The sequence below is a fragment of the Muntiacus reevesi genome, chromosome 3 (assembly GCF_963930625.1).
Source record: "Muntiacus reevesi chromosome 3, mMunRee1.1, whole genome shotgun sequence".
NCBI classification, from domain to species: domain Eukaryota; kingdom Metazoa; phylum Chordata; class Mammalia; order Artiodactyla; family Cervidae; genus Muntiacus; species Muntiacus reevesi.
Window position 1 is genome coordinate 125,978,679 of NC_089251.1, and position 18,919 is coordinate 125,997,597.

Below are 18,919 nucleotides of genomic sequence, written 5' to 3' on the forward strand. Positions count from 1 at the left end.
TGTTCTCTTATAGCAGCCGATGTTATAACCTCATCTCTTCACAAGGATTCAACCACCAATCACATATGCTGAGTTCTCCCAAACCCACTTATAGGGAGTTTTTCTCCTGAGGCTCCAGGCCTACACCTCTTGTTGCTCAAAGGACAGCTCTACCTCAACAGCTTAGAGACACCTCAAACTCCATGTTTCCCAACCCAGTGCATGAAATTCTTCCACAAAGTTGTTTCTCTCCCAATATTATTTATCACAGTGATTGGGACTATCATCTATCCAGTCACCCAAGTCAGAATGTAGGTTCCTTCCATATACAGCCCCCTCTTTTCATCCACCATGTTCATTCATCACTCATTCATTTGTTCATTCATTCAAAAACACTTATTGAACATCTGCTACAGGTAAGATATCGTGCTAGATGCTGATAAGACAATGAAATAAAATTGTTGCCCTCATGAGGCTGAATCAGTCACTAAATTTTGTTGCACTGTGTGTTTGCTCAGTCATGTCCGACTCTTTGTGACCCCATGGACTGTAGTCCACCAGACTCCTCCACCCGTGGGATTTTATAGACAGGAATCCTGGAGTGGGGTGCCATTTCCTAACCTGCATCTCTTGAGTCTCCTGCAATCAGCAGGTGAATTCTCTACCACTGAGCCACCTGGGAACCCCAAGTTTTGTAGACTCTATCAACTATTTTTCATATCGATTCCTTGTTCTCTAGTTCCACTACCACAGTCACTGTGCCAGTTTAGCCCTTATCATCTGTCCCTTGATGACTGAAATAGGACCTTTCATCTTCACAGTCTCCAGGTTCATCTCCCTCTAACTTATCTCCAAGCTGCTGCCTGCATGACTTACTGTACAAAATCCTATCAGGCCCCTACTTTGCTCAAAACCCCTCACAAGTTCCTCATGGCTAATCTATAAGAAAAAAAATCTAAAGTGTATATATTATAGAGAAGGCTGCTATGATCTGATCTCAACAGCCTGCTCACCTTTAACGAGCAGACAGAAAGGAACATGAGCCTTGAAACACAGTGTGGGCTCTAGTCAACACCCGCTGAGTATTGATTCACCAAAATGGGCCAAGTGGAATGGCATGGATGTGGGACTTGCAAAGACTTGCAGCCACAGAAATCTTGGTAAAAGTAAAACACCATCAGCAGAGGATTTCTGAAACACTGTGGGCTACTTAGAGCTTCCTAAGGTAGAGAATCTCAGTGGTAAAGAATTCACCTGCCAATGTCAGAGACGTGGGTTCCATCTCTGGGTCGGGAAGATCCCCTGGAGAAGGAAATGGCAACCCACTCCAATATTCTTGCCTGGAGAGTTCCATGGACAGAGGAGCCTGGCATGCTGCAGTCTATATGGTCGCACAGAGTCGAGCACAACTTAGCGACCAAACGACAGTGGGTTCCTTACTACCTGAGGTCTGGGGCACATGGACGTCTGTCCTTCCCACCCAGAGAGGCAGTCACCAAGGCAGGTGCACAGTACATGCGCAGTTTTTGACCGGGGGCAGTCCTGGGAAGCCAGTTGTAGGAAGTGATGAGAACTCCCTAAACTCAGAGACAAGGACAGTCCAAACATCCCTGGCTACAAGTTTGGGTGTTTTCATTTAGCTTTGGGACATAGGAGGTGACAGCAACGAGGGAGATCTCATATCATAAGCCAGTGACAGGAGACCGGCTTCATCTCAAATGCCAGTTCTAGAAAACAACAGTGGCACCACGTGGACAAAGACCTATCATTGGTTATTTGTAGTTGACATGGCCTTGGAGAGGGTATACCTTCATCTCTCCGGCCACAAATTTGCTACACCTGCTTCCAAATACACTACCCAAACTCACCTGTGGCTATACTTCGAATCAGCAAACAGTATAAATGGGGCTTGCCTAGTGACTCAGACGGTAAAGAATTTGCCTGCAATGCAGAAGATCTGGGTTTGATCCCTGGGTCAGGATCCCCTGAAAAAGGGAAAGTCTATCCACTCCAGTATTCTTGCCTGGGAAATCCCATGGACAGAGGAGTCTGGCAGGCCACAGTCCACGGGGTCACAAACAGTAGGACACGACTGAGTGACTTGTAAATATATATCTCTGTGATTTTTTGAAATTAAAAAAAAACCTGTTCCTTTTAACTTTCTTCCTTTTATAAAACTAACCCAGCATCTGCAAAAGAGGAAAGAGAAGGGATTTTTTTTTTTCCGCCACTTAGCTCAGGAGATGGGGGGGTAGTGCGGCCTCTAGTGGCCAGACGAAGGGACAGCCTAAGTTGGACACAGCCCAGGGTAACATGTGTGAAGGTCCATAAACAGAACCTGGAAACCCAGGCAAGGATGCTGGCCCTTTGGTGTTTAGTGATTTCCAACAAGCTGTCTAATGACAACAGAGAATTGAGAAATTAATAGGAAGTGATAAAAACCTGAAAGACCATGAGTAATTCTATCTCTGAATAAGCTCTGATCCTGAAATTATAATTTTTCCAAGAGATTATCCATTTTTCATTATGTCCAAGAAATGCAAAGACAATAATAATTAACCTACACAATGGTCATAAGCATAAAGCTCTTTGTAAGTTACAAATTGGTCAAGTTGGAAAACCAAAAAAACTGAGCCTCTTAAGTTGAAATAAGACCCATTAACACAATCTTAGGCTTCTGGATACACTCATATAAGATCTTTACAGCATTTCTACTGAATTTTATTCTCAGAATTTGGAGAATTATGGTTTCCCTAATCTGAAAGTCTTCCACTAGTTCAGAGTAGCAGAGTAAAATTTCTGAGCCAAGTTGTACTTAATCTGGAAGGAAAAAGACAGCAGATTCAGTGTGTTTAGTTTATAAATTGCCATTATTCCAAGACACATTGGAGGCCATTTTCAATTTCTACTATTCATAAAAGCAGACAAAGCACCTCTCCAAAGGTACCATTTATTACTTATTTGCTCCAAGCATGATTCTTTCTTTCTCACCTGTGTACACAAAATGCATTCATTAATTTATACTTTCATTGAATTAACATCTATTGGACATTCCTAAATCCCAGGTACTATGCTAGATACTATGCTAGTCACTTGGAGAATTATGGGGGGAAAAATACAGTCTTGCGGCTCAGACAGTAAAGAATCTGTCTGCAGTGCATGAGATCCAGGTTGGATCCCTGGGTCAGGAAGATCCCCTGGAGAAGGAAATAAGGAAACGGCAACCCACTCCAGTATTCTTGCCTGGAGAAACCCATGGACAGAGGAGCCTGGCAGACTACAGTCCATGGGGTTGCAGAGTTGGGCACGACTATGTGACTAACACTTTCACTTTCTTTTTGTCTTCCTAGTGTTTCCAGTCTGGTGGGGGAAAGCAAGAACCATCGAAACGGCATATGAGTGTGACACAGGGGATAGACACAGAGTTGTACTCTAAGAAAACATAAACCTGGTTGGTTTGAGAGAGAACATTTTGTGTGGTCCTGCCACCCCAGAACACTGTGGAAATAGTGATCTGCCTTCACTTACCACTACTCATCAGATATTCCCGGAAGAATGGACACCGGAACCAATATGGCAGCACGTGAAGATAGGAGGTAAAGCCGGGAAACAGCTCCTTGAAGTTGGAATAATTTGTACAAAAGTTTCCAAAGGCTCCAACCACAAGCACTCCATGGGGGTGAAACCCAAATATGTAGTTGTGACTCGGATCCAAATCCCAAGTTTTGATGAGCTATGGTGCATTTATGTTGACATAAAAAAATAAAATGTTGCCAGATTAGTTTCCAATAAGAAACAAAAGGATGTAGTTCTACATTCAAGAGGAAATGGAAAGCTTGACTCGTTTTAGTTTCCTGGGATAATGTGTGTTAATCTTTCAGTCATGTCAGACTTTTTGCTACCCTATGGATTGTAGCCCGCCAGGCTCCTCCATCCATGCAAGAATACTGGGGTGGTTTGCCATTCCCTTCTCCAAGGGATCTGCCTGATCTAGGGATGAACCCAAGTCTCTCCCACTGCAGACAGTTTCTTCACCATCTGAGCCACCAGGGAAGCCCTCCCTGGGGTAGAGCTGTATTCACATTTTTCAGCTGTGTCCTGAGCCCTTTGCACACAGCCTTCTAAATTTTGTCAATTTAGCTTAGACTCCATTTAGTAAGTTGGGCTGAATTGCAGGCTGTCTTCCTCTAAAAAGGGAAAAGCTTGAAAAATATGTGATAAAAACACATTTGCATTTTTTTCTCAGCTCAAAACCATACTATGTAAAACAATTCTACTCACATGAATTGGAAAATAGTCCTTAAAGTACCTCCAAATGGTCCAGCTTCTGACCCACTCGGATCTTCTGCCTCCTTGTTCCGGGGTTTGCCAGTCAAAGTAAAGCCATGTCAAGTAAGGGAGGTAGAGGAACCAGTAGTTGCGTATGATCAGGAACACAATAATCCCGAGGCATATCTGTGCTGTAAGGAAGGGGAAGACCTCAGGAATTGCGGTCCGTTAGAATCTGCCCACTGTTCGTACAATCACTGGTTCAAGGTGTCGTCGTTGTTGTTGTTCAGTTGCTAAGTTGTATCCAACTCTCTGCGACCCATGGACTGTAGCATGCCAGACTCCTCTGTCCTCCACTATCTCCCAGAGTTTGTTCAAATTCATGTCCACCGAGTCAGTGATGCTATCTAACCATCCCAGCCTCTGTTGCTCCCTTCTCCTCTTGCCCTCAATCTTTCCCAGCATCAGAGTCTTTTCCAATGAGTTGGTTCTTTGCATCAGGTGGCCCAAGGTAGAAGGATGTAATATATACAAAGTGTGTCTAAGTGAGCCTCAGTTCAACTGAGGCAATGTAACAAGACAGCAATGGTATAGTATGACTTAACATCTCTTGGATGTATATATAGTATATGGCAACTTCTATATTGTGGGTGTCACCAAAATATTTTTAAGTTTAATCCTCATATAGCCACAACATCATTGAAGCAGCCAGAACATTCCTAATGTCATTTGTTTCTTTTTCTCCTGGGCTTCAATTTCTTTATTTTGTTTTTTAAAAGTCTAGAAAGTAATTTTTCACAAAATGGTATAATTTAGAAATGAGATACATTTTTTAGCTTTTTTATTTTCACATATAGTTGATTAACAACGTTGTATTAGTTTCAGGTGTAAAGTGATTCAGTCATATGTATACGCATCTGCACGCTTGTGTGTGCTTGCTAAGCTGTTTCAGTTGTGTCCGACTCTTTGCAATCCCATGGACCATAGCCCACTAGGCTCCTCTGTCCATGCAATTCTCCAGACAAAAATACTGGAGTGGGTTGCCACTTCCTCCTTCAGGGGATCTTCCCAACCCAGGGATCACTCTCATCTCTTATGTCTCCCACAATGGCAGGCAGGTTCTTTGCCACTAGCACCACCTAGGAAGCCCAATACTTGTGTCTATTCTTTTTCAAATGCTTTTCCCTTTTAGGTTATTACATAATATTGAGCTAATGTACTTTTTTATAGTATGGAAAATTGCAGCTTAAGGAGGTTAAGTGAATTGCTCAAGACACACAAATTGTAAGTAGCTGACCCATCTAAATTCAAGGTCCATTCTCAAAGCCCATGACCCTACATCACCACCCCACTGCATCCCCAGTGCAGAGGAACTGTCACTGACAAGACGGATGCAGAAGAGTTCCTACTACAAGTATTCACCTTGATTGAGCAGTTATTCATCATATGCCCATGAAAAGGGCACATTCCACTGAGAAACTTCATTTTCAGGAACTCTATTGCCAGAGATAGAAATAAAATAGAAGAAACTCTGTGCCTTAGCTCACCTACCACTTCTTGCATCATTTCACGGCAGAGCAATTCTAATTATTTGTGCACCTAATGACGTAGACTCAAATAGATGAAGCAGGAACTGATAAAACTTGACCTGGGCAATAGTGACAAGAATATTTGCCTTTAAGTAATACATTAAGCTAAGCTACACATTTTCTTTTTATGTCGATGCTGTACATGCGTGCAAAGTCACTTCAGCCATATCTGATTCTTTGTGACCCCATGGACTGTAGTCCATCAGGCTCCTCTGTCCATGAAATCATCCAGGCAAGAATACTGGAATGGGCTGCCATGTCCTCCTCCAGGGGATCTTCCCGACCCAGGGATCAAACCTGTGTCTCTTATGTCTCCTGCACTGGCAGGTGGGTTTTCTTTACCACTAGTGCCGCCTGGAAAACCCATGTGTCTATGCGGTGTGTCAGATTTTTAAAAAATTATAAAAAGAAAAATATATCAATGGGGAAGAGCACAGAGACTTAAAGCCTGGCACAGAGCAAATGCTCAACAAATGCCAGCCATTACTATTGCTCTAAGGAGTAGCATGACTCTTTCTTCTTTGTTACGTGCTGAGTCACTAATCTCGTGCTGACTCTATCTCCCAGCTCCTATCCATTCTCAACTTTGTCCCAGCGGTTGGGGCCCCGCACTTGCCCTGACACAGTGTGATCAAAAAAATTTAATAAACATAAGGAGAACAACAAGAATAATAAAAGAACAATGATGGTGAGAGCAGCTGTTTTGCCCCTTTCCTATTCACCCAGTTCTGTTCCCTTCTAACCTTAAAAGAACCTAGTTACAGGAAAGAGATCACTAAGCCATTGAAATGAACTCTGGACTTAGGCTCTCCTGAATGCACACCATGCTTTGCCTAACCTGCTGATTCTTTCCCTAGATAAAAAGAAGTGTAAATGAAGAATTATACAGTTAACAAAATGACTAGCTCTCTACCCCCAAGCAAATACTGCAGGCAGATCATACAGGCAAGATAATATCTGAAGAGTCAGCCAGCCTGTGTTCATGGAGAATGATGTAGAACTCAACCTCCTACCTGGATGATTCACTGGGATGCTTCCCCCTCTCACATTTTCCCCTTTAAAAATTGTCATGGCTGAGCACAGTCTTCAGAGCTGGTCTCTGGACATGAATCCACCTTCTCCCAGGCGGCTGGCTTTCCTTATTAAAGCACCTTTCCTTTCTACTGACACTTGTCTCTTGAATTACTGGCTTACCAGCTGAACCCAGGTTTGGTAAAAGTGGCATATAGGAAACTCCCAAATAAATGTTAGTTATCAGCCACCATTAACTGTTTGAGACCTTTATAAATACCAGTCTCATATGGCTCAACTCAGTTTTTTATTTATTTCCCAGTGCATATATTATTTCGATAAAAATTTTAAAAACAGGTAAACAAGAGGAAAGGACTATGACAAAACATTTACAATAGGTATCTCTGGATGAGAAAATGCTTTCTAGTCTATTCTAAAAGCTCTTCTATAGTTTCTAATTTTTCTAATAACTAGCATGAATTATCTTATAATCAAAACTTTTTAAAAATTAAATAAAATGATTCCACTAAAGGAAGAAAAAGTAAACAAAACACTGCAAAATAAGTCTACTTATGTAAGAATATTTTCATCTTTAACATGATTTTATTAAAATACCATGAACAAATCTCATCAGAAAAACACTGAAAACTTGTGGAAGTTTATTTATTTGCATTAAATAGTGACCAGGGACCAATATTAAGAAATTATTTAAAATATTTAACTTGTATGGGTACCATTTCCACTTGTGTCTAAGAAGTTTTCATTTGCTGCCATAAAAACTATTTCTATACTTATTTTAGCCACTTAACATAGTATAGAGAAAGAAAAGAATTCAGAGGCAAGCAAATCCTTTAGCACATCACATTCTTTTCCTTTTTATTCCTGAGGCATTGTGTTTCAAAACATCAATCAGTGCCATCTGCTGAGTATAAGACTGTAATTTTAACATTCCTCTAATTTTTAAAATTCTTGCCTTAAGAAAATTGACTTCCAGAGTTTCTTAGGATGAGGATGGTGCTAAAACACAAATCTAGGAATCCCGTGAAGAATTTTACAGTCTAATATTCCTCATATGTGGGTCTGCTCCATACTGCCTTTAAAAAGTATCTACTTATAAGGATTCACACTTTTCTTGGTTAAAGATGAATTCATTATTAGAACTGTTTCTTTGCCTAATGAAGTCAAATTATAACAAGGACTGAGTTGAAACCAGTCCCATTTTCATACTATTTCAGAAAGTTTTACAAGCTGAAGGAAAAAAGAAACATAAATAATTTGTATGGTTACAAACTAAAAACCACAAAGATAATCCATGATAGAAGAGGCAAATAGTGTTCATGCAAGTCCAAGAATCTAGTGCAGATGACTAGAGTGAACATTAAAACGTGCTCCCTCAAAATCTTCTAGATTAAGGGAGACTAAAAAGATTTAATACATGTAGATTCCTTTGCTATAAAGGACATTAGTGGGGCAACTGGTGAAATATGAATAGGGCCCCTGGATTAGGTCATAGTTCTGTTCAGTTGCTCAGTCGTGTCCTACTCTTTGCGACCCCATGGACTGCAGCACGCCAGGCCTCCCTGTCCATCACCAACTCCCAGAGTTGACTCAAACTCATGTCCATTGAGTTGGTGATGCCATCCAATCATCTCATCCTCTGTCGTCCCCTTCTCTTCCCGCCTTCAATCTTTCCCAGCATCAGGGTCTTTTCAAACGAGTCAGTCAGGTCACAGTACAGCATCGCCATTATTTTTTGGATTTGGACACAATCACAGAAAACTAACCAATCTGATCGCATGGATCACAGTATTATCTAACTCAAGGAAACTATGAGCCATGCTACGTAGGGCCACCCAAGACAGATGGGTCATGGTGGAGAGTTCTGACAAAATGTGGTCCACTGGAGAGGGGAATGGCAAACCACTCCAGCATTCTTGCCTTGAGAACCCCATGAACAGTATGAAGAGGCAAAAAGATATGACACTGAAGGATGAACTCCCCAGGTTGGTAGGTGCACAATATGCTACTGGAGAAGAGTGGAGAAATAACTCCAGAAAGAATGAAGAGGCTGAGCCAAAGCAGAAACAATGCACAGTTGTGGATGTGACTGGTGACGGATGTAAAGTCTGATGCTGTAAAGAACAGCATGGACAGCAAGGCCTGTCGTGCCGTGGTCCACGGGGTCTCAAAGAGTCTGACACAAATAAGCGACTGAACTGAACTCTGGAGTAACAGAAATTAAAAACAAAAATAAACAAATGGGACCTAATTAAGCTTAGAAGCTGTTTCACAGCAGAGGAAACTATAAACAAGGGGAAAAAACAACCCTCAGAATGGGAGAAAATAGCAAATGAAACAACTGACAAAGGATTAGCCTTCCAAATATACAAGTAGCTCATGCAGCTCAATACCAGAAAAACAAACAACCTGATCAAAAAGTGAGTAGAAGACTTAACAGACGCTTCTCCAAAGAAGACAGTTCAGTTCAGTCACTCAGTCCTGTCCAACTCTTTGTGACCCCATGGACTGCAGCATGCCAGGCCTCCCTGTCCAAAGAAGACAGATAGCTAATAAACATATGGAAAGATGTTCAACATCTCTCATTAGAAAAATGGAAATCAAAACTAGAAATCAAAAGTTCTGGGGATGCAATGTATAGCATAGTGACTATAGTTAATAATATTGTATATCCGAAATTTGCTCAGAGTAAATCTTAAAGATCTCATCATAGGAGAAAAAAATTGGAACTGTGTGGTAATAGATGTGAACTAAACTTGTGGAAATCATTCTGCAACAGAGAAATCAAGTCATTACATTGTATACCTAAAACTAATACAATGTTGTAAGATTGAAAGACAAGCACTTAACATTTATCTCAAGGAAAGAGTATTTGATTTCATGACTAAATGAAACAATTTGCTATTTTAAAAAATATATTTCAAGTGCTATTGGTAATAGCTTAAACTCATTTCCTGATGGTGGAACGGAGAAGGAAATGGCAACCCACTCCAGTACTCTTGCCTGGAAAATCCCATGGATAGAGAAGCTTGGTAGGCTGTAGTCCATGGGGTCGTGAAGAGTCGGACACAATTGAGCGAATTCACTTTCACTTTTCACTTTTATGCATTGGAGAAGGAAATGGCAACCCACTCCCGTGTTCTTGCCTGGAGAATCCCAGGAATGGGGGAGCCTGGTGGGCTGCCGTCTATGGGGTCACACAGAGTCGGAGACGACTGAAGCGACTTAGCCGCAGCAGCAGCAGATGGTGGAAAGAAAAATGCATTCCAAGACCTTGATTTAGAGATTTTAAAAGACATAGTTAGGGAATACATGTAACTATATGGCTGATTCATGTCAATGTATGACAAAACCCACTGAAATGTTGTAAAGTGATTGGCCTCCAACTAATAAAATAATATTAAAAAAAAAAAAAAAAAGACATAGTTAATAAAATTTCTATCACCATTGAAAAGAGATATTACAACTCTTTAAAATAAGTAAAATGGAAAGAAATAAGTGTTTATCCTTATCTTCCCTGTAAGAAAGGAATTGTAGGGTAAGCAATGGCCATAGATGATTAGGAGAAATTATTCCTCGTGTAAATTCTAGCTAATATGTGAAGAAAGAATGAGATAATATGAAAATTACCATTTTGTAGTCCCAAACAAATGTTAATTTAGTCACAGATCATTAACAGAGACTAGGTGAAAGATCAACGGTCAGTGGGGAACTTTTATCTGCAGCATGTCAATTACCACCCCTCATATTACTTCTTACCTGGACCCACTGACCCTGGACCCACTGGACCCACTGGGTCAATGGACATTACATGGATCTGACATAATGTGACATGAGCATCCAGCAACACCTTGGAATAGGACTGGCAAAAACATTTCACCTAAATCTAATCAAGGTTTTAGTTCCAACTTCCATTTTAGAAGAAATACAGAGACTGATGCTGAAGCTACAATACTTTGGCCACCTGATGTGAAGAGCCAATTCATTGGAAAAGATCCTGATGCTGGGATTGAAGGCAGGAGGAGGAGATGACAGAGGATGAAATGGTTGGATGGCATCACAGACTCGATGGACATGGGTTTGAGCAAACTCTGGGAGATGGTTAAGGACGGGGAAGACTGGCAGGCTGCAATCCGTGAGGTTGCAAAGAGTTGGACACAACTGAGCAACTGAACAACAACAGAGAATTGAGGAACGAGTGAGCCCTCCAAAAGAGCAGAGGAATCCTGAAGGTATGTTGCAGAACAGATAACCTGACTTCTTCAGTGCTTCGCTGACAAAACAAATAGGGCAACACTGTTCTAAATTAAAGGACATTTAAAAACTAAACGCAACCCAGGGGGGTTGTTTGATTCAAACAAATCACCCACCAAAGTGTATTTCTGGCTCAATTTTAGGAAAGCTGAATATTAAGTTGACTTAGATGATTTTTAGCAATCACTGTTAATTATGCTACATGTAAAACATAATTTTATAATATGTAGACTAAAGTACTTTGGATTAAAAGACATGATTTGCTTTAAAATAGTTTTGCAAAATAGATAAAACTAATATAACATATTGTTAAAATAATTGTAAATCCAAGTAATGGGTATATGGGAATTCACACACTTATCTCTACTTTTCTGTGTGTTTGAAATTTTTCATAATAAAATTTCCAAACTATACAATATAAAAGAATAGTACAAATGCCAAATGTGTGCAATAACTGTATTTAAATGGTCTGTCAAGACTTACAGACTTCAAGAAGGAGCTTATGGTTTGGTTACCTGGTTATGGGGTGGGGCTGGATGAAGATGGAACCATAGGGTGAAAGGATAATTCGGGAGTTTGGGGTGGACATGTACACCCTGCTATGTTTAAAACGGATAACCAACAAGGTCCTACCGTATAGCACATGGAACTCTGCCCAGTGTTATGTGGCAGCCTGGATGGGGAGCTTGGGAGAGAATGGATACAAGTGTGTGTATGGCTAAGTCCCTTCACTATTCACTTGAAACTCTATGTTAATCAGCTACACCAATACAAAATAAAAAGTTAAAAAAAAAAGTCTGTCAAGCCACTGTAGTCTGATTCAAATTAGGAGTGGAGGGCCATGTCCAATGCACTCACATGTGGCACATGGAGCTCTAGCACTCACCTTGTGACCTTGAACAATTTCTACACCTCCAAGCTCTGTCTTTGGAAAATGAGCTCAGGGTAGCCCCTACCCCTATGGTTGCTGTGGGGATTTACCTACATGAGTTAATACAAATAGGAGACATGGGTGACAGAGTGAAAGTGTTCAACCAGTATATTTATGCCTTCCCTGGGCCAGGCACACGCTGGGTGCTCCCTCACTGAGCCTATGGGCTAGGATGTGTCAGGGAGAAAGACATTTCCCCCTACCTTCCCAGGTTCTTCTGGCTGGTCTAAGAATTAAATTGATAGGAGACAGATTCATGGGAGAAAAATCAAACAAAATTTTAATAATATGGATGAAACGGGGGAACCCAGGAAAACTAAGTAACTCGGCTGAAACCCTCACCTTAAATACCATCACCAGCTAAAGACAAAAGAGGATGTTGAAGGTATGCAGGATCAGTTATGGGAGCTTGTCAGGAAAAAACAGGGTCAGATTTTATGCAGGTATAAATTCCTCCCTTCTCCACTTGATAGGTTTCTAGAGATTTGGCCATCCGCTTTCCTATAGCAAGGGACACGTGACTACAAATAGAGATTCCCCTTATAAATGTAAACATTAACAAAAGGGTCACTCCTGCTAGGTTTTCAGAGTTCTTTGTTTTATCTGTCTTTGTTTTGTCTGCTGCTTTTTAGAAAGTAACCAGCTTCAAACAATTAATAAACCAAAGAAACATATTTTAGGGTGACAAATTCTGCTTACCTATGGATGGCAATACAGACCTTTCTCAAGCAGCACAGACATACACAAACACAAGCATCGGCAAGGGCCATGGAAGGAAAAGACAGCGGGCTATCAGAGATGTGCTGACTGGTGAGTGAGAAGGTCAGTCTCCAGGTTCAAGACATTCAACTGGACTGCAGAGGGGTTAAAGCAGGAACTCTGGGTAGAGTAGTTGAATCTGCCCCAGCTCCTCCGCCTCCTACTTAACCGTGTGATCGTGAACAATTCACTCGACCTTAGTTCCTTCATCTATACAATGAGGGCAAGAAGGCAGTCCTTACCTCATAGGGCTGTGGTGAAGATTACATGGTTAATAGGGCATGGTGCTTAGCACTGCAGAGGGAGGCAGCAAGTGTCCATTTGTAGTTGGCAGAAGAGTAACTGGCACACACCAAGCCCTTATCTATTATCACAATGGTACTTTGACCAAGAGCAAAACAAAATATAATGCTGTCTCAACAGTCTGGCCTAGGAGGACTTAATGAGCTAAGGCTTTCAATTTCCTCTTTTAGTAAACTCCAGCTGCACTTGGAAGAATTAAAAAAAAAAAAAAAATCCCCATGTGCAGGTTCCATTCTGCAATAAATGAATTCACAATTCTTAGGGAGAGACCATGGGCATCCTATTTTTTTCAGAAATTTCTCCAGTCATTTTAATTGCAGCCTGGGTTGAGAACCATCGATCCAAGACACTCAAAATGCAAGACGGTTCAAAACTGTAAACCTCTACAGTGCAATGAGTTATTACTGTTACTGTGGGCTCCAGTGTACAACCCATGGTCTAAGAGCATACAAATAACCAGGCTTCTGAAGCGGCTGTGTGTGTTAGTTGCTCAGTTGTGTCTGAGCGGTTAGGTTCCCAATAATTCCTGTCCTCTCAAACCACCCCCCTTTACCTTGACCGCCTCAACCCCTTTACTCCTAAGAGCAGAACAAACATCCGGAGGAAATGCGCACAGGTAAGTCCCCTGCCTTAATTTAAGAGCCGGCTAGGACAGGGAGGCCTGGCGTGCTGCGATTCATGGGGTCGCAAAGAGTCAGACACGACTGAGCGACTGAACTGAACTGAACTGAGGACAACACTCTCCGGGGTTGAATTATTTACAGGCAGAGGCCACCTAGCCCAGTGTATGGTGCATCCGCAGCAAGGTACCTTTCCGCATCCCGGAAAACTTTAACACGGAGAAGTTAACCCAGATATTTGTCCTTAGGGTGGGGAGAAGGAAGGGATCAAGTTTCAAATCCCTGGTCATTGAGTCCATTTCCGAAACTGTAATTCAAGAAACGAGTTTGTCTACTTCGAGAGGCTTAAGTGCCATGTCCTCCATCCAGCTCGCTTGGGTCGTGGTTCCATTTGGATGTATACATGTGTCAAAACCCATCGAGCCGTAAATCTGGGCCTTTTCCTTGGGGTAAAGTTACGCCTTTATTTTTAAAAACAGCACTGGGGAAAATTAAATCGGCACTCAGTCGTTCGCTACAAGCTTCACGTAAAAAGATGAATCAAAGAGGGGAACCCCAGATTAGCTACCCACGCCCCGTGTGACCTGCCAGATTAGGTTTACAAGGGGAGCCGGGCTGGAGGGTCTAAGGACGTCCTTGGACTTTCCGACAACGCCGGTCCGGGAGGGAGCAGGAGCCCCAAGCACCGCATGGTTTCGCCTGGATCTTGCGCGGCCAGGCGTCCTTACCGAGCAGCAGGAAGGACAGCAACCACTGCAGCACCGCCGCCGTCTGCAGCCGCCGCGCCAGCGGGATGTTGAGCGGCGCAAACTCCACCTTCATGGCCCGCCCGTGGCTAGCGAGAGCGACGCCGAGCGCGGCCGCCTGGGACCTCGCGGCTCCGCTGCGCCTGCAGGGTGTGAGCGGCCGCCCGGGCCAGCGCCCGGCCCCCCGGGAGCAGAGGAGGCGGCGACCGCCCGCACTGGGCGCGGACTGGATTTGGTCTTGGGTGGGAGGGAGCGCCGGGACCGAGCCTGGGGGCTGCCAATCACGAGCGCCGGGGCTCGGGAGCAGCTGCAGCGCCCCGGGCGCTTTGGCTGACTCGCCAGGGCGCCGAGGAGAGAGCGCAACGCTGGGCACAAGCGCCGGCAAGCGGGGTCAGCTGGCAAACTGCCCGAGCCCGGCAACTCGAGTGTTCCTGCAATTAGCCTAGAAGCCCGGGGATCTCCACCGAACCCTGACCACTGTTCAGAGATCGATTACTGTGCGCCCGGCTTCAGCATCCGCCCTTAAACCCACCTCTTCCTCCTAAAGTGTCTGCAGCTGGGGAAGAGTTAGGCTCTCCCACCAGCTGGAGGTAGGCGCAAGAGTTAGCTTCTCTGCAGCTTGGTACCCATCTGTTTATTGGTCTGTGTCCCCCAAACTTGTCCCCAAACCACCCCCAAACTCTGGGGGACTCCTCACCTTTGTGTCTCAGATTCCCACACCTATCCTGAAAACCTTTCGCTTACTCATTCAATGGACATTTATTGAATACCTAGCACTTGCTGGGAACCAATCTGGGCGTTGAGGATATACTGGCTCATTCATCAATTCTGCTCTCAGTAAAAGTTGGGGTTGGAGGGTGAGGGTGGGGCGGGGAGAGAAACAAGAAAAAATAACACCATTGGGTGTGTAATTGCAAAGTGAAACCCTACTATGAATGAATGAGAAGGTTCTAGGACTTAGACTGGAGGGTCAGTCTCAGAAGAAGTGACCTTGACTTTAATTATAAAGGTGAATCTAACTCAAGCAAAGGGAAGCACATGTGCAAAGGTCCTGTGGCTGAAACTAAAGACCAATATAGTGGGAACTCAGGGAACAAGGAGATTGTAGTGAAATAACTAAAAAACAGAGGCCAAGAATCAGATCCTTGCAGGTTCAAGTCTTTACCCTAAGATTTGCCACGGAAGGATTCCATTTATGATATGTTAAATAAATGGAGAAATTCTAAATGGTGCCTCTGGCTTCCCTTGTGGTTCAGTGGCAGAGAATCTGCCCGCCAACACAGTAGACACAGGTTGGACCCCTGGGTCAGGAAGATCCCCTGGAGAAGGAAAGGACAACCCATTCCAATATTCTTGCCTGGGAAACCCCATGGAGAGAGAAGTCTGGTGGGCTTATAGTCCATGAGGTTGCAAAAGAGTCAGACATGACTTTGCAACAACAGATTGTGCCTCATCCTGTGAGCACACACTACATTTTCTTCATAAATCTTACTGTAGAGTTGACCAACACCAAGTAGGAGGTAGCTGTCAAGTCATTGCTAGAGGGAGTTTGGAACAGGGCAAATCAACATAGTTGACTACCAATCCCCCCACCATGCCCCTATCTCCTTCAACATTTTAATAGAAAGTTGGATAAAAACAACAACGCCTAAGTAGTTCAGGGGAGTAGTTTGTGACTTTTTGTATGCAAAACTTGCTGGTTTTTTTTTTTTTTTTCCTAATTGAGAAATCACTTTTTTTTTTCTGCCCCATTTTCTTTATTTCAAGCCACAGGTCTACTTGGAGGGTCATGCAGCAAGTGGCTTGCAAATAAAATCAGAGTGTATGAATAGTGTCAGCACATTGAGAGACAGAATCACTGATTTCTCTCCTTAAGTCAAGATCTTTGCGATCCAGGAGTTGGTATTATTTATGGCACACCTGAGAGGTACCTGGCTCCGATTAACATTACCATGCTACTCACTACAAAAAAGCCCAAGGGTAAACTACTAAAGATGCCAGTGTCACCACTTTCTGAAGACTTAGTGGTAGCCCAACCCATGGACTTCATCACAGCTTTCTTCCATGTGGAATAACGAATTTCACTCTCCTTGGCGTTGATCTGAGGTTCAAACCGCTCCATCGTGACAGCTGACAAATCCTCAGGCTCCAGACTCCACACGCCGACCCCTTCTGCAGCCCCTGCGGCCATGGCAGCTCCCAAGGCAGTTGTTTCCGGCATCGAGGGCTTCACTACCGGGATATACAGAATGTCGGCTTGCAGTTGCATCAGAATTTTGTTGTTGGTCATCCCTCCGTCCACCTGCAAGTGACTGAGTGGAATTCCACAGTCGCGGTTCATGGCATCCAGAATTTCTCGGGTTTGGAAACAAACAGCTTCTAGTGCAGCAAAAGCGATATGGCATTTATTGGTGAACTGAGTGAGCCCACAGATGATCCCTCTGGCACTGGGCTCCCAATAAGGGGCATATAGGCCTGAAAAGGCTGGGACGAAATAGCAACCGTAAGAGGTACCTACTTCTTTGGCAAGTTTTTCAATTTCCTCTGAGGTCTTTATAATTCCAAGATTGTCCCTTAGCCAGCGAACAGCAGCGCCGGCTATAGCTACGGAACCTTCTAGTGCATAATATACTGGTTTGTCTCTGCCGAGCTTGTAAGCCACTGTGGTCAGAAGGCCGTGTTCAGAAAATACGCACTTATGGCCTGTATTGCATAGTAAGAAACAGCCTGTCCCATACGTGTTTTTGGCTTGTCCATCCTGGAAGCACAGTTGTCCCACCAATGCAGCAGACTGGTCCCCCAGACACCCAGATATGGGCACACCTTCCAAAGACCCAGCTTTCATTAGGCCATAGATCTCAGAAGAACTCCGGATATTTGGGAGAATTTTCATTGGAACTTCAAAAAACTCGCAGAGCTCTTTATCCCATTCCAAAGAGTGAATGTTGAAAAGCATCGTCCTGCTTGCATTTGTTACATCTGTACAATGGACACCTCCCTGGGCTCCTCCTGTCAAGCTCCAAATAAGCCATGAATCAATAGTCCCAAAAAGCGCTCTATCTTCTTCAACTGCCTTTTTAACTTTTCTCACGTTGTCGAGGAGCCAACGAAGTTTCACTGCGCTGAAGTAAGTGCTCAGTGGAAGGCCCGTCTTGGTCTTGACAAAGTTGTTATTCACTGGAATGCTTTTACTAAGACTCTCAACGGTAGACTGGGTTCTCAGGTCGAGCCACACCACAGCATTGTAAAGAGGTTCTCCAGTTAACTTGTCCCAGACTACAGTGGTTTCCCTCTGGTTACTGACACCAATAGCTTTTATGCTGGAAATATCAATATTGAGCTGTCCAAGTTTCTCACACGTTTTCTCTATACACTCATAGACGGACAGCAGGATTTCCTTGGGGTCTTGTTCCACCCATCCTTCTTTAGGAAACTCTTGTTTTATTTCCACTTGATGATGACTAAGTAGTTCGGCTGTTTTTGAATTGAAAACCAAAAAGCGCGTCGAGCTGGTGCCCTGGTCCACTGCTCCCACCAACGGCCCCAAAACTGCTTTCTTCGTGGCTGCCATGAAACTAGCTTCGGTAGGTGGGCGGGCGAACGCATCCCGTTTCCCAGGTGACGGCGGCAGGCGGGGGAGGGGAGGACGGCGAGCCCAGAGGGCCAAGCGGCGCGCAGCCTCAGAACGCATTATCTGCTCCAAGCTTCTCGCCCCGCCCCTTCCACTTCTAGACTTCTTCGCTGGACCTCCCACCACTGCTACTGGGAATGTTATATGAGTATACACCATGTCACACATTCTGCAAAGCCCTTCACCAAACAGAGCGCATCGTAAAGCAACCCTGTGAAATTAGCTCATTTGTCAGTTAATGAAGGCCAGGGTCAAAGTCAAGCAACTGGCAGAGTGACAATTCAGCTTTGTTTACAACATAGAGAGGAGAGTCCTCCCTTCTTCAGTTGACCCAAACGTGGAAGAAGTCTTTATGGAGTACCTGCTTGGCACTAGGCATAGCCCTCGGTCCTGATAATCCAAAGGTGAATTAAGACAGGGTCGCTGAGACTGAGAATTCACACGCATTCATTCATTGACTATTTATGGAAAGGCGTCCACGTGCTAAACACTAGGTGGGGGATGGGGATGGGCTGAATAAGAGGGCATGAGTAAGAAAGGTCTCTGACCTCATAGGGCTCAGAGTCTAGTGAGAGAAACAAAATAAACCAAATGTGTGCTAGTGCCCTGAAAGACACACACAAGTTCTAGTGATAGAAGTTGAACACCTAATTATTTTTTTAAATTAATTTATCTATTTTAATTGGAGGCTAATTACTTTCCAATATTGTGGTGGTTTTTGCCATACATTGACACGAATCAGCTACGGGTGTACATGTGTCCCCATCCTGAACCCCCTCCCTCCTCCCTCCCCATCCCACCTCCCTCCA

At 43.6% G+C, this 18,919-nt stretch overlaps 1 protein-coding gene and 1 pseudogene across 1 annotated transcript in view; both read right to left on the reverse strand.

The window, feature by feature from the left end:
• MOGAT1 (monoacylglycerol O-acyltransferase 1) overlaps positions 1-14,703 on the reverse strand; it is a 32,197-nt gene extending 17,494 nt beyond the window's left edge. The window contains exons 1-3 of the mRNA XM_065930467.1: positions 14,462-14,703; positions 4,261-4,439; positions 3,508-3,712 (exon numbers count right to left, since the gene is read on the reverse strand). Of these exons, the coding sequence (XP_065786539.1) occupies positions 3,508-3,712; positions 4,261-4,439; positions 14,462-14,555 (478 nt within the window). The 5' untranslated portion in view covers positions 14,556-14,703. The remainder of the gene's footprint in view (positions 1-3,507; positions 3,713-4,260; positions 4,440-14,461) is intronic.
• A 1,685-nt stretch (positions 14,704-16,388) lies between these two features.
• On the reverse strand, positions 16,389-18,050 carry LOC136163194 (glycerol kinase pseudogene; annotated as a pseudogene).
• Positions 18,051-18,919: the final 869 nt, after the last annotated feature.